This window comes from Lissotriton vulgaris, chromosome 4_1 (genome assembly GCF_964263255.1).
Source record: "Lissotriton vulgaris chromosome 4_1, aLisVul1.2, whole genome shotgun sequence".
Classification (NCBI taxonomy): domain Eukaryota; kingdom Metazoa; phylum Chordata; class Amphibia; order Caudata; family Salamandridae; genus Lissotriton; species Lissotriton vulgaris.
Window position 1 is genome coordinate 744086044 of NC_141691.1, and position 21548 is coordinate 744107591.

Consider the following 21548-nt stretch of genomic DNA (forward strand, 5'->3'; position numbering starts at 1 on the left):
TTTAGCTGGCACCTGCTTCCTTAGTGTGCCCTGATTAGTGATCTTTTGCACTTGCTAAGTGCTTTCATTGTTGCAAAATTAGTTACAACACCTGCCCTGCCCCAACTGACAATAATGAATTAGGGGCTGATTAATGGATTTTAACTTCCAGCCTGGCTCCTGCTTGTCTCCCTTAGCTGTAATTCAGGACCTTTGTGGCATATGTGTAACTATTCTGAGGTTCAGAGCAGGGTCACATAATAGTTTCAACTGGCAACTGAACTCTGGAGGGGCCCCTCAGGAAGCACTACAGGAAATGGCTACAAATGATGAGCCTGAACTTTTGAACCTGGTAAGTAGTTACTTTCAGTTTTGCTAAGATCGTATTTCTGCAATTTTGCACTTATTCGCGGGGCGCGAACTCACGCGAACTCACGCGAACAGTGCGAGCAGTGCGAGCAAAATCCGCTGCTCGCGGATTTGCGGATTTTGCGGGAGATTCGCAAATCTCGCGGATTGCGGATTTCCCGAAAATCCGCAAAATCCGCGAGCGGAACGGATTTTCCGCCCATGCCTAACAGCAACTAAGACACCCACAGACAGTGACACAGCCACTCGGGTGACATATTTTAGAAATCTTATCACTTAGTAGTATTGGAGAACATATAATTTAACTAATTCAGTACCTTACAATATAACTTTGGGCATCAAGCATTTATGAAACACAATCACTGGATGAAGTCATTGATGATGGCATTTGAAATTTCATCAGTTATGTCATCAGTGATGTCACTGACCATGCCATGAGTGATGTAATATGTGAGGTCATAAGCAGTGCATTATGGGGGCGTTTTGCCAGTGGCGGCACCACCAAGACGAAGCAGCACATTGTGTGTGGTACTTCCCCAGTGTAGCCCAGTAACCGCCAGACTGATTTGCGTATAGCCATGTCTGAACTGGGGTGGCAGAGTGGGCTAAAGAACGGTGATGGATTAAACCCAGATCTTTTGACTGGGTGTGAGTGTTTGATTGGTTCAGATGCTCCGTCCATTACCACCCCCTTTTGTACCGCTTTTGGCCGCCATAAGTGTGGCAGGGTATGCTCAGACGTGAGTCCCTTGCTCACTTTGCCACTGGATTCAAGCAAGCCGGGCTGAAGACGGCTGGAATGCCAGAAACCGGTCCTCGGAAGCTTGTTTCCGATCCAGGGAAGGCATGGCTTGGCAGTTCGGGCTGGACTGTTCCCATGAGGCACAGGGTCAGACTGATTTGCATATAGCCATGTCTGAACTGGGGTGGCAGAGTGGGCTAAAGAACGGTGATGGATTAAACCCAGATCTTTTGACTGGGTGTGAGTGTTTGATTGGTTCAGATGCTCCATCCATTACCACCCCCCTTTTGTACCGCTTCCAAATGGAAAAGCATATTTTTCCGACACCTTCCTATCACTAACTCCCGCAACATTCCGTACAGTACGAAACTCTCCACCTCCCCCTCTTCCACCTTTCCTTGTGAAATAGTCATTTCAATATTCAAATCGGGAAACATACTTATTCAAGCTTCAGAAAAACACCTATATATTTTTGAACACCACTTTAGCTCACTATCTCAGTACCTCACTCCTGCCCTGAACCCCTACCTCCAGCACCCCCAACACCTTGGTGTCTTGCTACCCTCGCTCCCCATGTCCCCCTCTCTCCTCCCACTGATACACCCACCTCTTTCCCTAACCACCCTTGGTATACCCAACCTCAATCGACTATGCTTGCTTTCAATATGATAATCAATAATGACCCTCCTTCCCTCAATCCCTAACATCGACTACCTCCCCTACATCCGCCCCCTCCTCAGACTCACTCACTTCCCCCTTTGCCTCCTATACCCTTCCCCCGTCTTCTACTCTCTCCATGCAACCCCCCCACCCCCCTCTTCTCCCTTACCCCCTCTCCCAGGGACCCTTGCACTCCTTCACCCGGACTCTCCTAGCCCTCTTGAAATACATTTCCTCTGCCCTCATACTCTGGCATCCCCTCTAACCCACAAGTCTATAGACTCTGTTTGCCCTGTGATCCACCCCTGAACTCTTCTCCTCTTTTTCCCACCTCTTAGGACTCTTCCTTAACTCCACAAGCCTCCCAATCTTACCTTCCCCCAATATCACCTAACGATCGATGAGCCACCCTACCCCTCTCCCCTCCTTGTTTCTGCACTACAATGCCCCCAGCTGCACATAATCCACTACCTTCTCTTGTAATTTCTGCAACCACCCCCCCCCACGGCTTACCCTACCTCCCTTTGCCTCCCCAGCCAACTCCATCACTCACTCCCCCTATCTCTCCCCTGATCCCCATTACACCGTCCTACATGCTCCCACTTCCTCATGCCCCAACTAATGCTACCAAACACTCGAGGATCCCAACATATCTCCCCAACCTCTCTGACTACTCTCCCCCTCTGTTACTCCCCTCTCATCCCCCCCCCCCCAGGTTCCCCCCTCCCTCTCGTCAATCACCCTCTCACATTAAAAGTTGACCCCTCTCACCTCCTGAACCCAGCTGACCACCTACATTTCGCACTCCTTACTCAATCGCTCCTTAATATTGAACTACACCTCTCGACCCTTGTTTTAGAACTCACCTCCCTCAGAAGTGATGTCTCTCTCCTCTCCAGGAACTACTCTTTGGTTCTCACCCACCCCACTGTCCCACCACATAATTTCAATGCGCCAGATTTCATAGTGCCTCTCATCTCCCCCTCATTCACCTCTCCTTCTGTTGTTCCTAACACTAATATTCTGCACAGCCCACCCCTCCATCTGACCAACCAGCCCTCTCCAGACCCTCCAAAACTCGCCACCTCCCCTTCTCTTCATACTTCCTGCCCAATGTCCTTGAGAACTAACTTGACCACGACCTCCCCTGTTTCTCCCTTGATTGACATTCCCAGCCCACTCTGCCCTCCACCCTCCCTTATCGATCCATCCCCACGTGACCCCCATGACCCCACTGATCACCTCAATACCCCAAATCCCACCACCTCACTTGTGATCCCCACCCATCCTCACTCTGTCATCCCAGTTCTTCTGGGAATGAGCAGATACCCCCTATTACCTTCGTCACCTAGGCCCCCACAACAACTAAAGTCTATCCCCCTATGTCCCTCCACCTTCTACACCGTCATCCTACCCCTCAGCTGCATGCTGATCAATTGCAGATATGCCTCATGCCACGCTACGGAATTAGCGGAAACCATTGTCAGCGAAAGTATCGACATTGCTTTCCTAAAGGAAACTTGGCTCAATACCCATTCCACCTCCATCCTTGATATGCTGAGGGAGTGGTGTGGCGCCGCGGCAAGGGTGACTGACGCTGGAATCTGGGGATCATGGTTTGATCCCCGGCTCCGGCGGCAGGTTAGCCCAGCACCATGTGACTCTGGGCAATAGCTTGCTTAATCTTCGCGACGGCCCCCAGCGCCTAGAGACCCTTACGGGTGATTGTTCGTGCTTTACAAATGTGGATTATTATTATTTATTATGTTCACCCCTCCTGGTTATTCCATCCTTCAGAAAGATAGAATTGATCAAGTTGGAGGAGGCCTTGCCATAATCTTTAAAGATGAACTAAAACTTGCACAGGTTCATCTCAAAATCCCCAGCCTCCTTCGAATACTTTTGCACTGATATTTCCACTCCTGGTTCCCCTACTATCCGCTTTCATATCCTCTACCACCCCCCGGTAATCCTATCCCCTTCACCAAGGAGCTATCTGACCTCATCATCCAAGCTTCGCTCTCCAATTCCAAGAATCTCTTCCTTGGGGACTATAATATTCACTGGAATAAAACCAAAGACCCTGCTGCTAACCTCCTTAAAGAGACCATGGACATCAGTGACTTGTCCCAACTCTGCCAATTCCTACTCACTCGAAGGGTGCCACCCTTGATGCCATTATCTCTAGTAAAGATTTGGCCTCCCTCTCCAAGATCATTCCCATTGACTGGTCTGACCACCACCTTATCCTTTTCACCATAAATAGCTCTATTACTCATCCAACCCCAGGCTGCAGTTTACAAATGAAACAAACCCGTAATCTACACCTCATTCTTCCTGGCGAGCTGGATTCTATAATTAATTCCCGCTTGTCACTCCCCCCTCTCTCCCATAGTACCACTGACCTAACTGACCATTACAACAATTCCATCCTCGAAGCCCTTGACCAAATTACCCCAACTAAACTTAAACTAATAAAAAACATCCCACCCAAATCCTGATTCAACTCTGACCTAAATAACAAAAGACGTGCCCTCAGGCAGTCTGAACGTGCCTGGAGGAATCAACCTTCCTCTTCCAATTTGAAAATCCTCAGAAAGGCCAGAGCCAACTACAAGAAGCACATCTTCAATGAGAAAGCCTCCTTCCTTCGTTCCCAACTTGACAAGGCTAGAAACCGTCCCAGAGAACTGTTTAACATTGCCAAAAAACAAACCTCCTCTGGCCCTCCAAAACTATTAGCTACCGTCAATAGGTGTAAATAGGTTGCTAGCTTCTTCTCTAACAAAGTCAACAAGATAGAACTATCTTTCTCCTCCCCCCTCCACTTACCCAACACCCCCCACATACCCCACTTCCCCTACCTCCCCTAGCTCTCCAACGGTACCTCGGCCCACATCCCTTCCCTCGCCCAACACCCTTCAATCCTCCCTCTCTCTACCCCAGGCTGACACCAATCCCATTGTCCCCCTACCTAAAAACAATGCCTCCTGGTGTGAATTTTGCCCTATTTCTGAACATGATGTTCGCAACGTTATCTCCAAACTCAAACCCTCCTCACATACCAATGATACTCTTCCCGCTCACTTAGTTCAGGAACTTAAGCACATCATTGCCCCTCGATGGACCAACATTATCAACTCCTCCCTAGTTTCTGCAGTGTTCCTGCTTCCCTCCAACTTGGCCAAATCACTCCTATCCTCAAAAACTCAACAGCGGACCCTAATGACTTAAATAACTTACGCCCGATCTCTAACCTTCCCTTCCTTTCCAAAGCCCTTGAAAAATGTGTCCTGTCACAATTGGATAATCATATTGATACATTCAATCTCCTGGACGCTTTCCAATCTGGTTTTAGAAAGGGATGCAGCACGGAAACTGTGATGCTCAACATAACCAATGACATTCACCGCTCTCTGGACAGAGGAGAACCCTCCCTCCTTGACCTCTCCGCGGCATTTGATTCTGTTAACCATCTCACCCTTCTGAAAACTCTCAAAGACCGCTTCGGTTTAAATGGCATTGTCCTGAAATGGTTCACCTCCTATCTCCATAACAGAACCCTCTCCAAACCACTACCTGTCTCTCTGGGTGCCCCACAAGGCTCTATCCTACTCTTTTTAACCTCTTCATGGAACCCCTCACTACTATTCTCAAACAAGCCAAAATTAGCTACCACCTCTATGCCGACGACACGCAATTATACTACAAGATCAAATCACACAACGACATCCTACAAAACAATGATGCCTTGACCAAAATTCAAACCTGGTTCCATTTTAACCACCTCAAACTAAATCCCCAAAAAAATGAAATGATTCTTTTTGCTCCCAAAAACAACCCTCTGCCTATCCAACACTAGATTGCCGATATCAAAGCTCTCAATTGCCCTCTCACAACTTCCAACTCTGTCAAATCCCTTGGCATCAGCGTCAACCAGAATCTCAATCTTAACCCACATATTAAAAACCCGGACAAAGGTGCCCTCTTCACTCTACATCATTAAAAAAAAAAAAACCTTTATTCCAATTGATGACTTTAAAACCATTGTTCATTCACTTGTCCTTTCCAGAATTGACTGTGGCAACACCACCCTTGCTGGGACCCCCAAAGTCTATCTTGCCCCGATTAAATCTGTCCTCAACCTGGCGGCCAGGCTTATCTCTGACATTAAGCGTTATGAACTCATCTCTCCGGTCCTCAAAAATCTCAAATGGCTCCCAATTGAAGGCAGATCTACCTACAAGATTGTGCGTATTACTCACAATGCCCTTCACCAACACACCCCCCTAATACCTCTCTGACAAACTCCAAAAAGCAGGTTGTTCTAGATCTCTGAGGAGCACCAACGCCCTTGTCCTATTCCCCCTCAGACCAAAAAGAAAAAGACTTAATCATGTTCTTTCTCAGGAAATGCTCCATCTATTTGGAATTCTCTTCCCAAAGACCTGCGTTGCAACCCTTCCTACCCCTTTTCAAGAAAATCCTCAAGCTACTGCTTCTCAACAAATATTGGGGTCCTTAATTTCCTACTGATCCTTCAGTCCATCTACCCTTTGCTGTCCTCTACAATCTCCCTTCCACTACCCTTCCTACTCTCACTTTTCTAGAAAAACCTCATGCTGCTGCTTCGTAACTAATTTTGGGGTCCCAAATTCCTATTGTCCTTGCTGTCCACTTACTCGTGGCAGTCTTCTACAATCCCTCTTCCTACCACTCCTCCTACTCTTGGAGGGCTTTTTCATCTAGTCTATGTTAAAATTTGCCGTTTACTGACTTTCTTTTCCATTTTGTGTTAAGTACCCTTTAAAGCGCTCTGGTACTCTTGGGTCCAGTAGCGCTATATAAAACCTTTTAACCTCTTCGATGCTCATGATGGCTCCCGGCCGTCATAAGTCACGTGGGCGTGTGCTGATGATGGCCGGGAGCCGTCATGACCACGCCCGCGATAGGAATGTTCAGCACTGCGGCCGAATTCGCGCTGCAGTGATGAGGTTAAATAAATAAATGGTTGCTTTGGGGAGTAAAGGGTAAGGTGCTTGATTAGTTTTCATATCTTTCCCATGGCCTGCTGGGATTAGCAGGCATTTTACATGTATAGTACTCTATTGAAAAAGGTTAATTGGATCCGAGGAAAGCAGGTAGATATTTCTAACCTGCAAGGGGCCATCTTGGCCTCCACTGACTCCTCATTTTCTAGAGTTCCTATTTCTCTTTCCCTTTGTGTCCGATTTGTGGAACAGGGTCTGACACATTTATTACCAGAGATATATAAACAAGAGAAATGTCTCTTAAAGCCAAAGGGAGTGGCACATGTTTCACTTCAAGAAGGCTAAGCTCTGGGGGACATGGGGGGGAAATGACAATTCTGTTTGGTAATGTCCTAATGCATGTTGTAATTGTAGGTATTTGTAGGACTGTGTTGTGAAGCTGAAAGTCATTTCGTAGTTCATCAAAGGACTTTAACGGGTCTCCTGCTCGCACATCCCTAAGATTGAAGAATCCAATGAGATGCCATGCTCTAAAGCCTCCTGCCTAGCCCACATGGGATAGTCGTGTATCATAACTAAGGGTGGTCTCCAGCATGAGTTTGCCTCCTCAGTCCTCCCACTGGAGAGGCGATCACCAGCTTGTACAGGGTATCCTTGTCACCAAGGAATGTAGCACCATGCAAGAACCCATGTCTGGGCATACCAGTCCCACTCGGGTGACAAATGCAAAAAGAACAATTGATGGACAGACTACGATGCTTGTTTCCAGTCCAAGGAGGACTTGGCCTGGCAGTTCCGGCTGGACTGCTCCCAACGGGTGCAGGGTCAAGCCTGATTTGCATATGGCTGGGTCCAAACTGGAATGGCATGGTGAGGAAAATAACGATAAATTTAGGACCAGATCTCTGTACTGGGGTGAATGTATGACATTGTTCTGCATTCTGTCCATCAATTGTTCTTTTTACATCTGTTGGTAAGCAGCTTTTCTATGCCCCATAAAGGTTCTAGGAAAACAGCTGGCAGAAAGTGACTGCTTGATCTGTGTGGAAATCTCTTCCAGGTGGCCTTAGATATGTGCAACAGATTCTCCCATTCTGGAGAGCATTTGTGATTCATTTGTTTGAATAATATCTATGGGTCCCAGAAGTGCTCCAGCGCCCTGATGCCCTTGGTTCCTTGCAGATTTATAAACTTTGATGTGATTATTTTTTTTAACCCTACCCTCTGCTTACTGGACCTAATTGACTGAAGTTGCCCCCAAAATAACATTGACCCTACCTCACAAGGACAGTTGCCATTGGAGTAGCCCTTGCACTGCCGTCGCAACATGCTTTGCTTTTCTCCCTGAAGATGCGTCTTGACCCGAATGAGCCATGGTCTGGTGGTGGGGAAGAATACACTTCACAGGGTGGCTCCTCTCTGGCCATATGTTTTTCAGTGCAGGAAACCAAGGAACCTGATGATAAATATAAATAAAATGTATTAGGTTAGCTCCATTGTTATAATTTTATATATTTGTTCATGTACACGAGCAAAGTATACTTTGTTAACTTGATTCATGCAATAAAGAACCCTGCTGTACAAAAATTCTGAAAACATAATTCTGAACCCATCCACGAGTCTTCAAAATCTCCATAAGTACCTCTTAATTAAATAGGTGACATTTTTTCCTCCGAACCAGCTGACAAGTCATTGATATCTCTTGTAGCGTATTTGTGCGCCATCCTTCATCTTTCCTACTACTTAAATAAAGAAGACTTTCCATACATTGGCAATTGTTGCATATCACTAGACTGTATTTCTTCTTGAGGTTATTTGCTTACCACAAGCTTCATGTAAATTGGTATATTTTGCAGTAGTTGTCTCTATTTAACATCCTGACTGATCGCCAATGTGCTAGCACCTTTGTCCCATATCACTGCCTGCTGGCCTTTCCTCACAAGGAACAAGATTGTGGTGATGCTACTGCACATGTTTCTGATCCACAGAGCTAATTCTGCCACAGTTGAAAACAGTGCCATAAATGACTTATTTTTGTGTATGCTGATCCATGTATAGATGGAGGCCATCTTGATTGGTCCCTGCAGCTGATTACATTCCTAGTGCATATACCATTCTTTTACCACCGCCCACAGTGTTCACCCCTAGAACGTGGATTGTGAAATTGCACTACCGTCTCTGTGCTAAAAGCTTAGTATCTCCATCGGTACGCCGCCGCCCACATCCCCACAACCAAAATAACACACAGACAAGTTATTGGAATGAAGAAGCTGCAGGTTTATTTGTTGGACAAATAAGAGGTGGGTTCCCTTACAGGCGACCCCCTCCGCCCCGCAACCCCTCGTTGCAGGGTACCTGAAGATGAGCCAAAGAAACACCAGCGGCCAAAGCCCGGTTTAGTACCTGGGAGAATAACTCCTCCCACCGGTAGACCTATTGTCCCCCCACTCCGCCCTCTGAACAAGGGAGAGTTAACTCACACCTTCCCCAGGTGGGCGGAGCGCTATCTGGCAAGCCCCGGTTGCTCAGGCTTACCACCGCCCTAAGGACTAACGGGGCGCCGTCGTACCCCAAGTCCCCAAGAAGGACCCCTTGGAGTATGTATGACTCTGCACGGTGCGCTTTGCACTGAAGGCTTCAGGTCCTGTTCCTGCGCCTGTCTTGTATAGGGATCGCCCTGTAACTCCTCCACAGCCCTGGGAGTGGCAACCGCTGCGACCAGAGCCCCCACCACTAAGCCCCCTAGTTCTCCTCTATTTGCACCCCGCTGTTTCCAGAGCTTCCCCTAAGTCTAGTAGGAATATCGCCCTGCCCACCTTGGACCAGTGCACCCCGTCTGATTCCCAGCAGCCAATTGTTTTCGCATGCAGCAAGCCGTGCCTTATGAACCCCAACCCACGCATCTCCGTGAATTTACGCATGGCTGCATTTACGCGCCTGCGAGTAACTTCCAGCGCCTCCTGAGATTTCGCCCCATGCCATATGGGTCTGGGAGTTATCTCGGACCACCATAAGCAACACACTCCCAGCTCACTGCTCAGAATGCTTAGGTCCCCCCTCATAGCGTCCGGTAGACGTCTCTGCTTACTGTTACCAGGTCATTTCCCCCCCAGGTGCACCGCTATGTCTGGCTGCCGTCTACTCTCCTTCAGTGTCCTACGTTGTGTCCCTAATAGTTCAGCCCAATGCATTCCGGGAAAGCCGAACCAAGATATATTGGTGTTACTGACGCCATGCTTCCAAGTGACTGCATCCACCCATCTTGCCATTCTTGCGACATACGAGTGCCCCATCACCCACACCTCTGTTCCTGAAATAAAACACAATTGTTGCAAGTCTTCAGTTTATTGCACACTTCAAACCACTGTACAGACAAAATGGCCACCAAACAGTGGCACATGTATTTCACACTTCAAACACTGTACAGTCAGAAAAGCCACCAAAACCGTGGCATATGTACACTTCTCATTCCCTCCCTGCTTAATTGTTCCCTGCGTCACTTCTGATAGAAGGACGTATAGCACTCACTGGCCTCACATATGCTTTGTAGCAATTGGAGTCCCACCGCCCCACCCTTTTAATTGCCTCAGCCGACAGGCCTTCCCTGTAAGCGGTGGTGGCAGCCCCTATCCGTAAAGAGTGAGAGCTGTATTTGGCCCCACTCTGTGTAACCAGCCAGGAACAGGCACCCCTGCATCATGTGCTCCACTTGGTATTTCGTGACCTGGGAGCCATCCAAGTGTATCAATAATAAACCGTCTGTGCGTGGTCGGCAGGACAGGAAGGTGGCCAGCAGGGTCACCGGGCAATAGCTGTTTTTACCCAAGCAGTGCAGGGAGATGCCCTTACCCCTGCAAGACTGGTCCGTTTTTGAGTATTGTAATAATATTTCAACTGATTCAGCTGTCAGGTACACATCCCTCATCTGCAGGGCCCTAGAGTTTACCTCTTTCTTGGACCGTGCTACCAACTCTCCTATTCTAAAGGCCCCAAAGAACGCTAGGCTGAATAGCGAAGAGCGTTGCTTCGTAAGCAGAATGGGTAACTGAAGGGAGGGCGTCCAGCATCCTTTGTAATGTTCATAGTCAATGGGGGGCCCTTTGGTCTAGTGACTTGGGCACCACTCTTGCCCAGCCCTTGAGTGCCGTCCTGGTCATGAACAATGCGGTGGGGTCATGCTGTCCAAGCAGCCTAGCGTGGTGCCCGATGTCCGCCAGATGCCCAGCCATCCAAGAATGGCTCTTCCCCCCCCCCCCCCGCCCCCCCCCCATCTTTGGCTCATATCATAAATGCTTGAACCCTGTCCTCCTGTGAGTGAGCCTCCTGCTCCCATTGACCCATGTATTCACAGAATTTCTCCACGCATGCTTGGTATCTCCTCATCGTCTGTGGTGCCAGGGACAGTTCGCCTAGCTCTCTAATGCGCTGCGCCACTGCAGCAGGTGCCAGAGCCGAGCCGGGAAAGGTGTCATCTCCTCCCTCACTCTGGGCCATGCCTCCCGGAAACGCTGCCAATGAAAACGTGAGAGAGCGTCAGCAGCTGTGTTTTGTGCCCCTGGGATGTGTCTAGCTCTACATTCTACATTGTTGTACAGACATATTTTCACTAATTCCCTGAGCAAACATAGTACAAGCGTGCAGCTGGCAGACTGAGTGTTGATAGCTTGGACCACGGCCAGGTTTTCGGACCATAGGACCACCCTCTTTGCAGTTAACATGGCTGACCAGAGGTGGAAAGCCACCACAATTGGGATCAGTTCTAGTACAGTTATGTTAGCTGTTATCCTTTTCTTCCTCCATGCGTTAGGCTATTTCCCTGCGCACCACTCTCTGTCCAGGATTGCGCCTAAGCCATCCCTGCCTGACTCGTCAATAAACAGCGTCAATTCCTGGCTGCTAGTCCAGGGGGCTCTCCAGACTACAGAGCAATTGAACTGTTCCAGAAACTCCCTCCCACATCCTCAAGTCTTCTTTTACCCCCATGCTCAGCCTCACCTCATGGTGTCTGCGTTTTATCTTGGCAGCTGTTTTGGCTAACCTGCGCGCAAAAGCCCTACCCGCGGGGATCACTTTGGTGGCGAAGCTCAATCTGCCATGCAAGCTCTGTATGTCATCCAAAGATACCTTTTCTTGTCCCAAGACCGTCCGGATCTGAGCTGCCAATTCGCTGACTTTATCTGCCGGAAGCCTGGCTTCACTTGCCTTGGTGTCGATCTCTACTCCCAGGAAGACTAATGCTTGTGCTGGCCCTATTGTCTTCCCTGGGGCCAAAGGCACGCCCAACTGCTCCGCCACTTTTTTGAATTTTGCTAAAGCCTCTGCGCAATCTGGCGTGTCCTCTCTACCCGCAAACAGGAAATCATCTAAGTAATGGGTCACGTTTTCCACCCCTTCTTTTTTTTAAATAGGGCGGGTGATAGGTTCCTATCCTAAAGTATCTGTTATCTTGTCTTCTTGGAATTCACATGATAATCCCTTGGCGTTGGGTAACAACTTCATCAAAACAGCTGAACATTTCACTCAAATGATCCGCAACATTACACAAACTTTTAAATCAAAACAAGTTGAATACTTGTAATTAACACCTAAAGATTATCCAATGGTAGGTGGTTGATTTTCAAGACCATTGCAGAGGCCGCCGCACCCGCCCGAAGGGTGGGGGAGGCTCGAAGGCTGGCGCCATAACCCTCGTGGTGCCACCAGCGGGGAAAAACTGGTTCTGGGCGCTTTGATGCGCACAGGAACCAGCGGAAGCGGGGTGCGCACCAGCCACCCGACCGGAAGTGACCTGTTGACCTGGCGCCCCCAAAGGGCATCCAATGGTCAACCTGGCTTTGTTTGAACCCCCCAATCGGGGGGACTCACCTGAGGCCTGCATGGAGGGCTCAGGAGGATTTAAGCGACGCCGCCCTCCCAGCAGAAGCACATCGCATTCGAGGAGCTGGGAGAACGGCGCGACAGCAACAACGACTGAAGGAAGAAGAGGCGACTCGGCGAAGGACGAAGCAGGAAGACGGCGAGGCTCCGGTAGAAGATCCAGGTCATCACCACCGAGGACGCCTTACGGAGCGCGGCGCGCCGTGCCAGCTCCCCCGAAGCAACAACAGGTAGAAACCGCGGCAAGCTCAGGTCACGGGATAAGCACACGCAGTCAGCTGTGCCCCCAGCAGACGGCCTGACGCAGACGCGAGAAACTAAGAAGCCACACACAAGTGCGCAGAGACCCACGACATGTCGGAAGGCCAGCCGGACGAGATGGCGGAGGTACTGATGAAGATCCGCGAGTTATCGGCCATCCACGGCGACGACTGGCTTCACCCTCACCTGGGCAAAGGGAAAGAGAACAGACCGGTGGAACAGGCGGACGAAGAACCAGGGCCTTCCGCACCCAAGAAGCTGAAAAACACGCCGATGAAGAGAACGTCGAAGAGGAACCCTCCGAGGAAAGTGCGGCAGAAACCTCTCCCGCCGAGGCCAGAGGGCAGCGAACAGGGCGAGACGACCGGCAAAAAGAAAAAGGGTGAGCATATTAGCAACATCGTAAAAGAATGTCTAAAATCGCTGGCGCCGGGGCTACTTAATGGCACAGGGCAAGGGGTACCGGGGCCTAGGGAGCAGCGCGCGGAGGAAGCGGCAGGTCTCACGTGGCATATGGTCGACCCGGGGTGGGCCCGTCAGACAAGAGTGCAGGAGCAGGTAAGCTTGTCCGCCCAGGGGGAACAGATTTCCCCGCTACCCGGTTGGGGTTACGGCCCCGTTGCAGGGAGCCCACCTCCGAGTGGGGTAGTCAACGATCATTACATCAGGCCATCCCCCGGTCCGGCGTCCCTGACTACGAAAGCCACCGGCTTGGCATGTCTCATCCCCCTAGCGGTAAAAGAGAGGATATGGCGCAAAGAATTCATAGACATATTTTCGCTGCTCGAAATACAGCTGGAGGGACTTGATCTAACCACGTGCGACAGGAAAGAGGAGGACAGGAGAGAAAGGCGTGGGGCCAGAAAAGAGCGCACTTTCGACAATTGGTTAGACGCCTTCAGAATAATGGCGTGCATTATAGTGGAGAGGTTCCCCCATTGCGCGGCGGACCTGTGGCTGTACGAGGCCAATATCCACCTAGCACAGAGGCAGTTCCCGGGGGATGCCTGGCTAGAATACGATAAAGGGTTTAGATTAAAAATGCAGAGGCACCCCGAAATGGAGTGGAATGAGGAGGATGTCTCCGGTTTCATCCACAAGATGCTCACAGCCAAAGACGTTAGGGCCTGGGCCGGAAAAGGCGACCAGCCCTTTCGGAGCTCATACCAAAAAGGGAAGAGTGGTTCTTATCAAAGACGGTCGAACGGGAGATCATACTCCCCAACCACAACTAAGGCGATCTGTTGGAGATACGAGGCGGGGGACTGCTCATGGGGCTCGTCTTGTAAGTTTCAACATGCATGCGCTGGCTGCGGGGGCAAGCATACCACCGCCGCATGCAAAGGTTCCAAACACGAAGCAAAAAGGGAGAAGAGAGAAAAGAGCAAGAAGCGTTAGCCCCAACGCAGGGGAAAAGAGGGGACTGGTGGACATTGGTAGGCGCCAGCTGGCCAGATCCCCCATTATTACTCAACAGCTGCGCAGATTAACAAACAAATACCCGAACAAAGCAGAGGCCAGGTCACTGGTAGAGGGCTTCGAGCAAGGCTTTGTTATTCCATTTCATGGCCCGCTCCCCTCGGCGGGGGCGAGCAACCTGAAGTCGGCAAGCCAACACCCCGAAGTGGTTAGCGCCAAGATAGAGAAAGAGGTGAAACTGGGTAGAGTTGAGGGCCCTCTCACAAAGGAATTACAAGGAGGCATAGTCATCTCCCCGCTAGGCGTGGTCCCCAAGAAAGAACAAGGTCAATTCAGGCTGATACACCACCTGTCGTTTCCGGAAGGTTCCTCCGTGAACGACGGTATCGACCCCGAAGCTTGCTCAGTGGGCTACGCGTCAGTCGACGACGCAATCGAGCTGGTGAAGGCGACAGGCAGAGGGGCCCTCATGGCGAAAGCTGATATTGAATCCGCGTTCCGACTATTGCCGGTCCACCCTTCCAGTTTCCACTTACTGGGTTTCCAATGGGGTGAGGACGTGTTTATAGACAAAGCCATGCCCATGGGATGCGCGATATCATGCGCATATTTCGAGCAGTTCGCCACTTTCTTAGAATGGGCGCTGCATGACCGGCACCAGGAAGGTGGAAAACTGCACTACTTAGACGATTTTCTGTTCAAGGGCCCGGCAGTTTCCGCAGTGTGCGCAAACACATTGGCAGCCTTCGAGGAGCTAGCCAGGTCCCTAGGGGTCCCCCTTGCAAAAGAAAAAACTACAACCCCGACCACAAGTCTCACGTTCCTGGGCATAGAGTTGGACTCTATAGCGGGAACGGCCAGGCTGCCCCCAGGCAAAGTAAAGGAATTTCGTGAGGAAGTATCGAAACTACGGGGTCGGAACAAGGCCACCCTGAGGGAGATCCAACGAATGATAGGTAGACTCAACTTCGCGGCTCGGGTAATCCCGCCCGCCAGGGTATTTTCTAGGCGCCTAACAGGGCTAACGGCCGGCGTCACCCACAAGCACCACCACATCAGGCTGAGCGCAGGCGTGAAACAGGACCTGCGGGTGTGGGACGAGTTCCTACAAGATTTCAACGGGGTGCTGATTTGGAGAGCAGGTTGGGTAACGGCCGAACAGATAGCCCTTTACACAGACGCGGCCGGAAGCCTTGGCTTTGGCGCGGTCCTAGGAAACAGCTGGTGCGCCAGCCAGTGGCCAGACGAGTGGCATGCGCAGGGGCTCACCAGGAACATCACGTTTCTCGAGCTGTTTCCGATCATTGTGGCACTGACCATTTGGAGCGAGAAAATAAAAAACCTGAAACTCACCCTTTGGTCAGATAACATGGGAGTGGTGCAGGCCATTAACAGAGGCGCAGCGAGATGCCCGGACATGCTGAGGCTAATGCGACGGTTAATTAAATTACAGCTGGAAGGGAACCTGGAGCTGAAAGCACGCCACGTGCCAGGGGCAGAGAACGCAGCAGCAGACGCACTCTCACGGTCCCAAATGAATCGTTTCAGAGAACTGGTGCCCGGGGCGGACAAGGAGATGACCCCCTTTCCATCGTCCCTTTGGGACCAGGGGGAGTAGACTTATCATGGCTAGTAGGGCAATCCCTTACTGCAGAAGCTAACAAAAGATACAGGACATACGCGGGCACAGTAATGAGAGTTGGGGGCCTAAAATCGCTGGAAGACAGGGCAAAGACTCGCACAGCAGTCGAGAAATTAGTGCAATGGGCATTCGAGTCGAGAAAAACGAGATCATGGGCCCAGGCGCATTTGTCCGCCATTGCCCATTTTTCGAGGCTTTACACAGGCGAGGATCCCACTACCTCGGCCTATCTAAAGACGGCATTGAAAGGCTGGAGGAGGGTTGAAGGTAAAAAGAAGGACAACAGGCGTCCCATCGATTTTGCCAAACTGGGGCAGCTCCTTGGAGCCCTCACAGGCTTAATATCGGATAAATACGAGCTGCTGCTATTTAGGGCGGCTTTCACGACGGCGTTCTTCGGAGCATTCCGTGTCAGCGAATTGGTAGCCCCCAGCAAGTCGGGCCCAGCGCAGCAATGCCTGCAGGCAAGAGACATTAAACCAATGGAGAGGGCAGTGGAGTTAACGCTGAGGCAGTCCAAAACGGACAGGGCAAGGAGGGGGACGACGATACGTCTCCATTGCATCCCAGAGTCGGGGCTCTGCGCGGTATGCTGGTTGTTCAAGTACATGGGGGCTCGACCAGCTGGCGAGGGCCCTCTCTTCATACATAAGGACGGGAGGAACCTGAGTAAGTTCCAGTTTACAGCCATAATGCGCCAAGGCCTTGGTAAAGCCGGGTATTGCGCGGCTTTGTTTGCCTCGCACTCTTTCAGGATCGGCGCAGCGACCTCGGCATCGCAGCATGGCATGCCAGAGGACAGGATCCAGGCAGTGGGCAGATGGCGCTCTAGGGCGTACAAGTCATACATACGCCCTCACCTCGTATAAAAAAAAAAAAAAATACAAGGGCGAAGGAAAAAGAAAAAAAAAAGAAGACGACAAATGAGAGAGAAAGCCCCGAAGGGGGGGGGGGAGGGGGGGGCGGGGGGAAGGAGAGGGAGTTGCCTTGGGATGCCGCACGGCAGGGTGACAACACACCCCCCGCCCACTCTTAAATGCACACAGTGTGCAGTAAAAGCCACCTAACAGAATGCTTTCTCTCGACAGGGGGTCGCCCGCAGCTGGTCTGGGTGGTGGGGCACTCATTCGTGTCCCGGATGGAGTCTTGGTGGCGGCAGGAGGGCTGCAGCATAAACAGGCCCAAAGCGACGTACATCCGGTGGATAAGGCAGCCAGGGATGAGATGGGAGCAGCTACTGCCGACGCTGGACGGCCTCATGGCAGATTCGGCCTGGTTGCCCGACGTCCTGATCATCCACCTCGGGGGCAATGACCTGACCCGGCTAGGGCGAAAAGCAGTCGGGCAAGCCATCCAAAGGGATCTCACCAAGACAGCTGCGTGGCTGGGACCCACGACGGTGGTCTGGTCCGAAATGATCAGCAGGAAACATTGGAGAGGTGCCGATTCCAACAAGGCCGTCGACAACGCAAGAAGGAAGCTAAACGTGGCAATGCACAAGTTCTGCCTCGCCAATGGCCTGGAATCAGTTCGGCACGGCCTCATCCACCCGGGTCGCCCAGAGCTCTATGGGCAAGACGGGGTACACCTATCCGAAAAGGGGATGAAGGTGTTTTGGGATAACTTGTGGGGTGCAATGTCACTCGCAGGTTGCAACTAAAAAAAAAAAAAAAAAAAAGTGGAAAGATGGAGAAAGGTGGGAGCCACGAACCAGGTGCAGGGGGGGAGCCGCAGTGAGACGTGGGCCTCCCTGCGGCGTGGCGGAAATCCTACACTGGTTGGCTAAGAAAACACACCGGCGGGCGGTGTGTAAGAGGATGGCCACTCACTTTTGAATGCCGCACGGCAGGGTGACGTGGCGGCATAAAGGAGGGGAGTAACAGGAGGAGACGGCACTCGCGGCCCAGACCCGGCCGGACGGCAGGGCGCAATTTGGTAGCGAGCTGGGGACCTAACTCCCGACTGGAAAGCTCCCCTCCACAACACGCAGAAGGCGTGGGCAACCAACCACTGGAGCACCAATAGACTGGCAACAAACTGGTTGTGTACAAGCCCCATTTTCGAACTAAAGAGGGCACAAAGAGACTGACACCTGCTACTAGAAGAGGGTGTCATAATGTGTAATATGCCAATTATGATTGATGAGTAATGTTCGAAAAATGGAAGATTGCTTGATACCAGTTTGTGTTATTAATATGTCTTTGGTTATTAATAAACTGCGGCCAACAACGACCACTACTGATACCAGGCTTTGTTGGCTGACATTATTTCCCACCTTTGGCAGCAGCAGGATGCGGGGGCCGGTAAGTATGGAGACTAGGGGTCTCCGCAGAATAGGCACATGCGAGGGTTATTGCAGAGGCCACCGCACCCGCCCGAAGGGTGGGGGAGGCTCGAAGGCCGGCGCCATAACCCTCGTGGTGCCACCAGCGGGGAAAAACTGGTTCTGGGCGCTTTGATGCGCACAGGAACCAGCGGAAGCGGGGTGCGCACCAGCCACCCGACCGGAAGTGACCTGTTGACCTGGCGCCCCCAAAGGGCATCCAATGGTCAACCTGGCTTTGTTTGAACCCCCCAATCGGGGGGACTCACCTGAGGCCTGCATGGAGGGCTCAGGAGGATTTAAGCGACGCCGCCCTCCCAGCAGAAGCACATCGCATTCGAGGAGCTGGGAGAACGGCGCGACAGCAACAACGACTGAAGCCCACCCACCCACACCTAAGGAACAGCAAAAGTCGCAGTGCTGGATAAGGGAAGGGGCGTTAGCGGAAATCCTACACTGGTTGGCTAAGAAAACACACCGGCGGGCGGTGTGTAAGAGGATGGCCACTCACTTTTGAATGCCGCACGGCAGGGTGACGTGGCGGCATAAAGGAGGGGAGTAACAGGAGGAGACGGCAATCGTGGCCCAGACCCGGCCGGAGGGCAGGGCGCAATTTGGTAGCGAGCTGGGGACCTAACTCCCGACTGGAAAGCTCCCCTCCACAACACGCAGAAGGCGTGGGCAACCAACCACTGGAGCACCAATAGACTGGCAACAAACTGGTTGTGTACAAGCCCCATTTTCGAACTAAAGAGGGCACAAAGAGACTGACACCTGCTACTAGAAGAGGGTGTCATAATGTGTAATATGCCAATTATGATTGATGAGTAATGTTCGAAAAATGGAAGATTGCTTGATACCAGTTTGTGTTATTAATATGTCTTTGGTTATTAATAAACTGCGGCCAACGACGACCACTACTGATACCAGGCTTTGTTGGCTGACATTATTTCCCACCTTTGGCAGCAGCAGGATGCGGGGGCCGGTAAGTATGGAGACTAGGGGTCTCCGCAGAATAGGCACATGCGAGGGTTATTGTCTATATACTTTATTTGGCCAAACTGTTTAGCCCATCAATTGAAAAATATAGTAAAATACCTTTAATGAAGGTCACCAATCATGTTTCAGATCAGGTAGCAGCACCTCCTGCCCTCAACATAGAAGAGAAGCCCCAGAAGCTCATTTCACACCTGAGAGTCCTTTCTCCTAGAACTTTACACCACTGCAGTGTTGAGCACCAAATCTGCTGGTAGTTTGGGTTACTCCCAGCACACCATTCACACTTGAAATGGATTGTCTATCTGTACCACTTTCAAATCCCTTGGAACCTTTTAATCAAAATAATGCTATTTGTGATCTTCAATGAAGTTAGTAATGTTTTTAACATAATCGAATGTGTACAATCTCCCCCTTCAATGATTAAATCAACACATTTCTTGAATGCCCTTCCTCCATAAATTATATATAAATCAAATGTAAAGCTTTTACTCAGGGGAAGTAATTGATTGCTTTTCTGTAAGAAAAGAAAAATAAAATCACCTTCAAATCAGGCATCTCATATTTATAAGTTCGTTGTAAATACGGTCTTGGTAAGTACTTTCATTCAGTGAGTACCCAGTAAGCTCCAACACACTGTTTGTAGTGTTGTTTCCTTTTACCCAAAGCCTTTGATTCTTTCGATTGTGTTCTTTTAGTCTGTTACAGAAGCCACTTCATGCATATTATTAAAACCTCTTGGGTGCAATGTTTTCGGTTTTTTACTCAAAATTGTTCTATTTGTGTTGGCGGGTTTTCTCGGTGCCCCCCCCCCCCCCCCTTACTGTGTTTTTTTTTGCTGTAAATCATTCCAAAGTCTGATACCGCCAATCAGCTTCTCCCTAAGTTGCAAGAGAACAATGTTGTCTCTGGTGTCCACTGTTTCCAGAGATGCGGAAATCCCAAACCAATGTCTAGTGAGACTCTGAAAAGGACAATCTTTGTTGATTCGCTTCTACCTCAGTGTCCTGTCATCTGACTCTAGGTCTTCAAGTAATTGATCAAAACTGGTGGAAATGTCAGTATTTACACAGTGTCTCAAAGTCCCAAGCGTTTCTTGGCACCCTTCGCATTGCTCGGTTACCAAGAGATTCAACGGGTCCCACGAACCAAAGCAAAAATATTACTGTCCGTGCTTACAGAGGAGGCGGAAAAAGCTACCATTGTTAATGGAGAGAATGGGTGTGGCATATTGTGATACTTTGATATGGAGATGTTTATGTAAATAATGTCTGAGAGACTTATGATGCAATGATACTGTGAGAGTAATGACCTGGAAATATGTAACCAAAAAACATAGAGAATGCAGCCTGGAACAGTCACTACAAATAACAGAGAAACAAGTAGAAACGCCTGTTGCCCACCTGAATGGTCACCTGCAAATTGACCATACATTAATACAACTATATACACAAAACGAGAGGTGGCAGGTCTAGTTGACGAAAATCACATTCAATAAAAATGGGAATCGTGAGCCTTGAATGAGTTTGCAGATGTTTTTCTTTATTGTATATTCTCTTTATCTTTGAGAATATACAATCAAGACAATTTCTGCTCTATCTTTGAGAATATACAATAAAGAAAAATTCTGCACCATCATTCAAGACTCACGATTTCTCATTTTAATTGAAAGTGACCTGGAAAATGTACTTCTTATGATCTATTTGTCTTAAAAGTAAAAAAAAATGGTTTTGAAACCCTTAGGCAGGGAATGACATGGCCCTACTAAGCTCCTGGGAGCAGCAGAGGGTAGAGAAAACAGAATTTCGCATACAATGCAATTGAGTTGGAATGAGAAGATTATGGGAGAAAGGGCCCAAATATATATACCTGCTTTGCTTTCCAAGTCGCCTTCGTACTTTGAACATTGATAAAGTATTTTTCTCAACGGATCCTGCATTTTGTTGTGGAGTTTTGAGAGTTTCGTGAACATCTCACACACCTCCTTTTTGTTTTCACATGGTCGAGCAAGATGCGACTTCACCAGCGGAGGCAGCTTTAGAGGGGCGGCGTCGCTTGTAGACATGGTCAGCAATGGTCACGCTGAGCCGCTGTCCTCATGAAATACGGCAGTGCACCCCAAGATTCGGAGTAAGAGGCGAGGTTCAGCCAGCTGCAGAGGAGGCTCCTACTGCCAATATCCAGAGCAGGGATCTAACTGAGCCTTTGAAGCGCTCACCTGATTGGGACAAAACTCACAATTACTTTTCTTCAGGTGTCTGTTTTGCAAAGAAATACAAATAGTAAATA

The 21548-nt window shown here is 49.9% G+C and overlaps 1 protein-coding gene across 1 annotated transcript in view; it reads right to left on the reverse strand.

The window, feature by feature from the left end:
- The window catches only part of LOC147722519 (testis expressed protein 56-like), a 35481-nt gene extending 14157 nt beyond the window's left edge, over positions 1–21324 (reverse strand). The window contains exons 1-3 of the mRNA XM_086967319.1: positions 21129–21324; positions 15398–15403; positions 8020–8197 (exon numbers count right to left, since the gene is read on the reverse strand). Of these exons, the coding sequence (XP_086823445.1) occupies positions 8020–8197; positions 15398–15403; positions 21129–21324 (380 nt within the window). The remainder of the gene's footprint in view (positions 1–8019; positions 8198–15397; positions 15404–21128) is intronic.
- Positions 21325–21548: the final 224 nt, after the last annotated feature.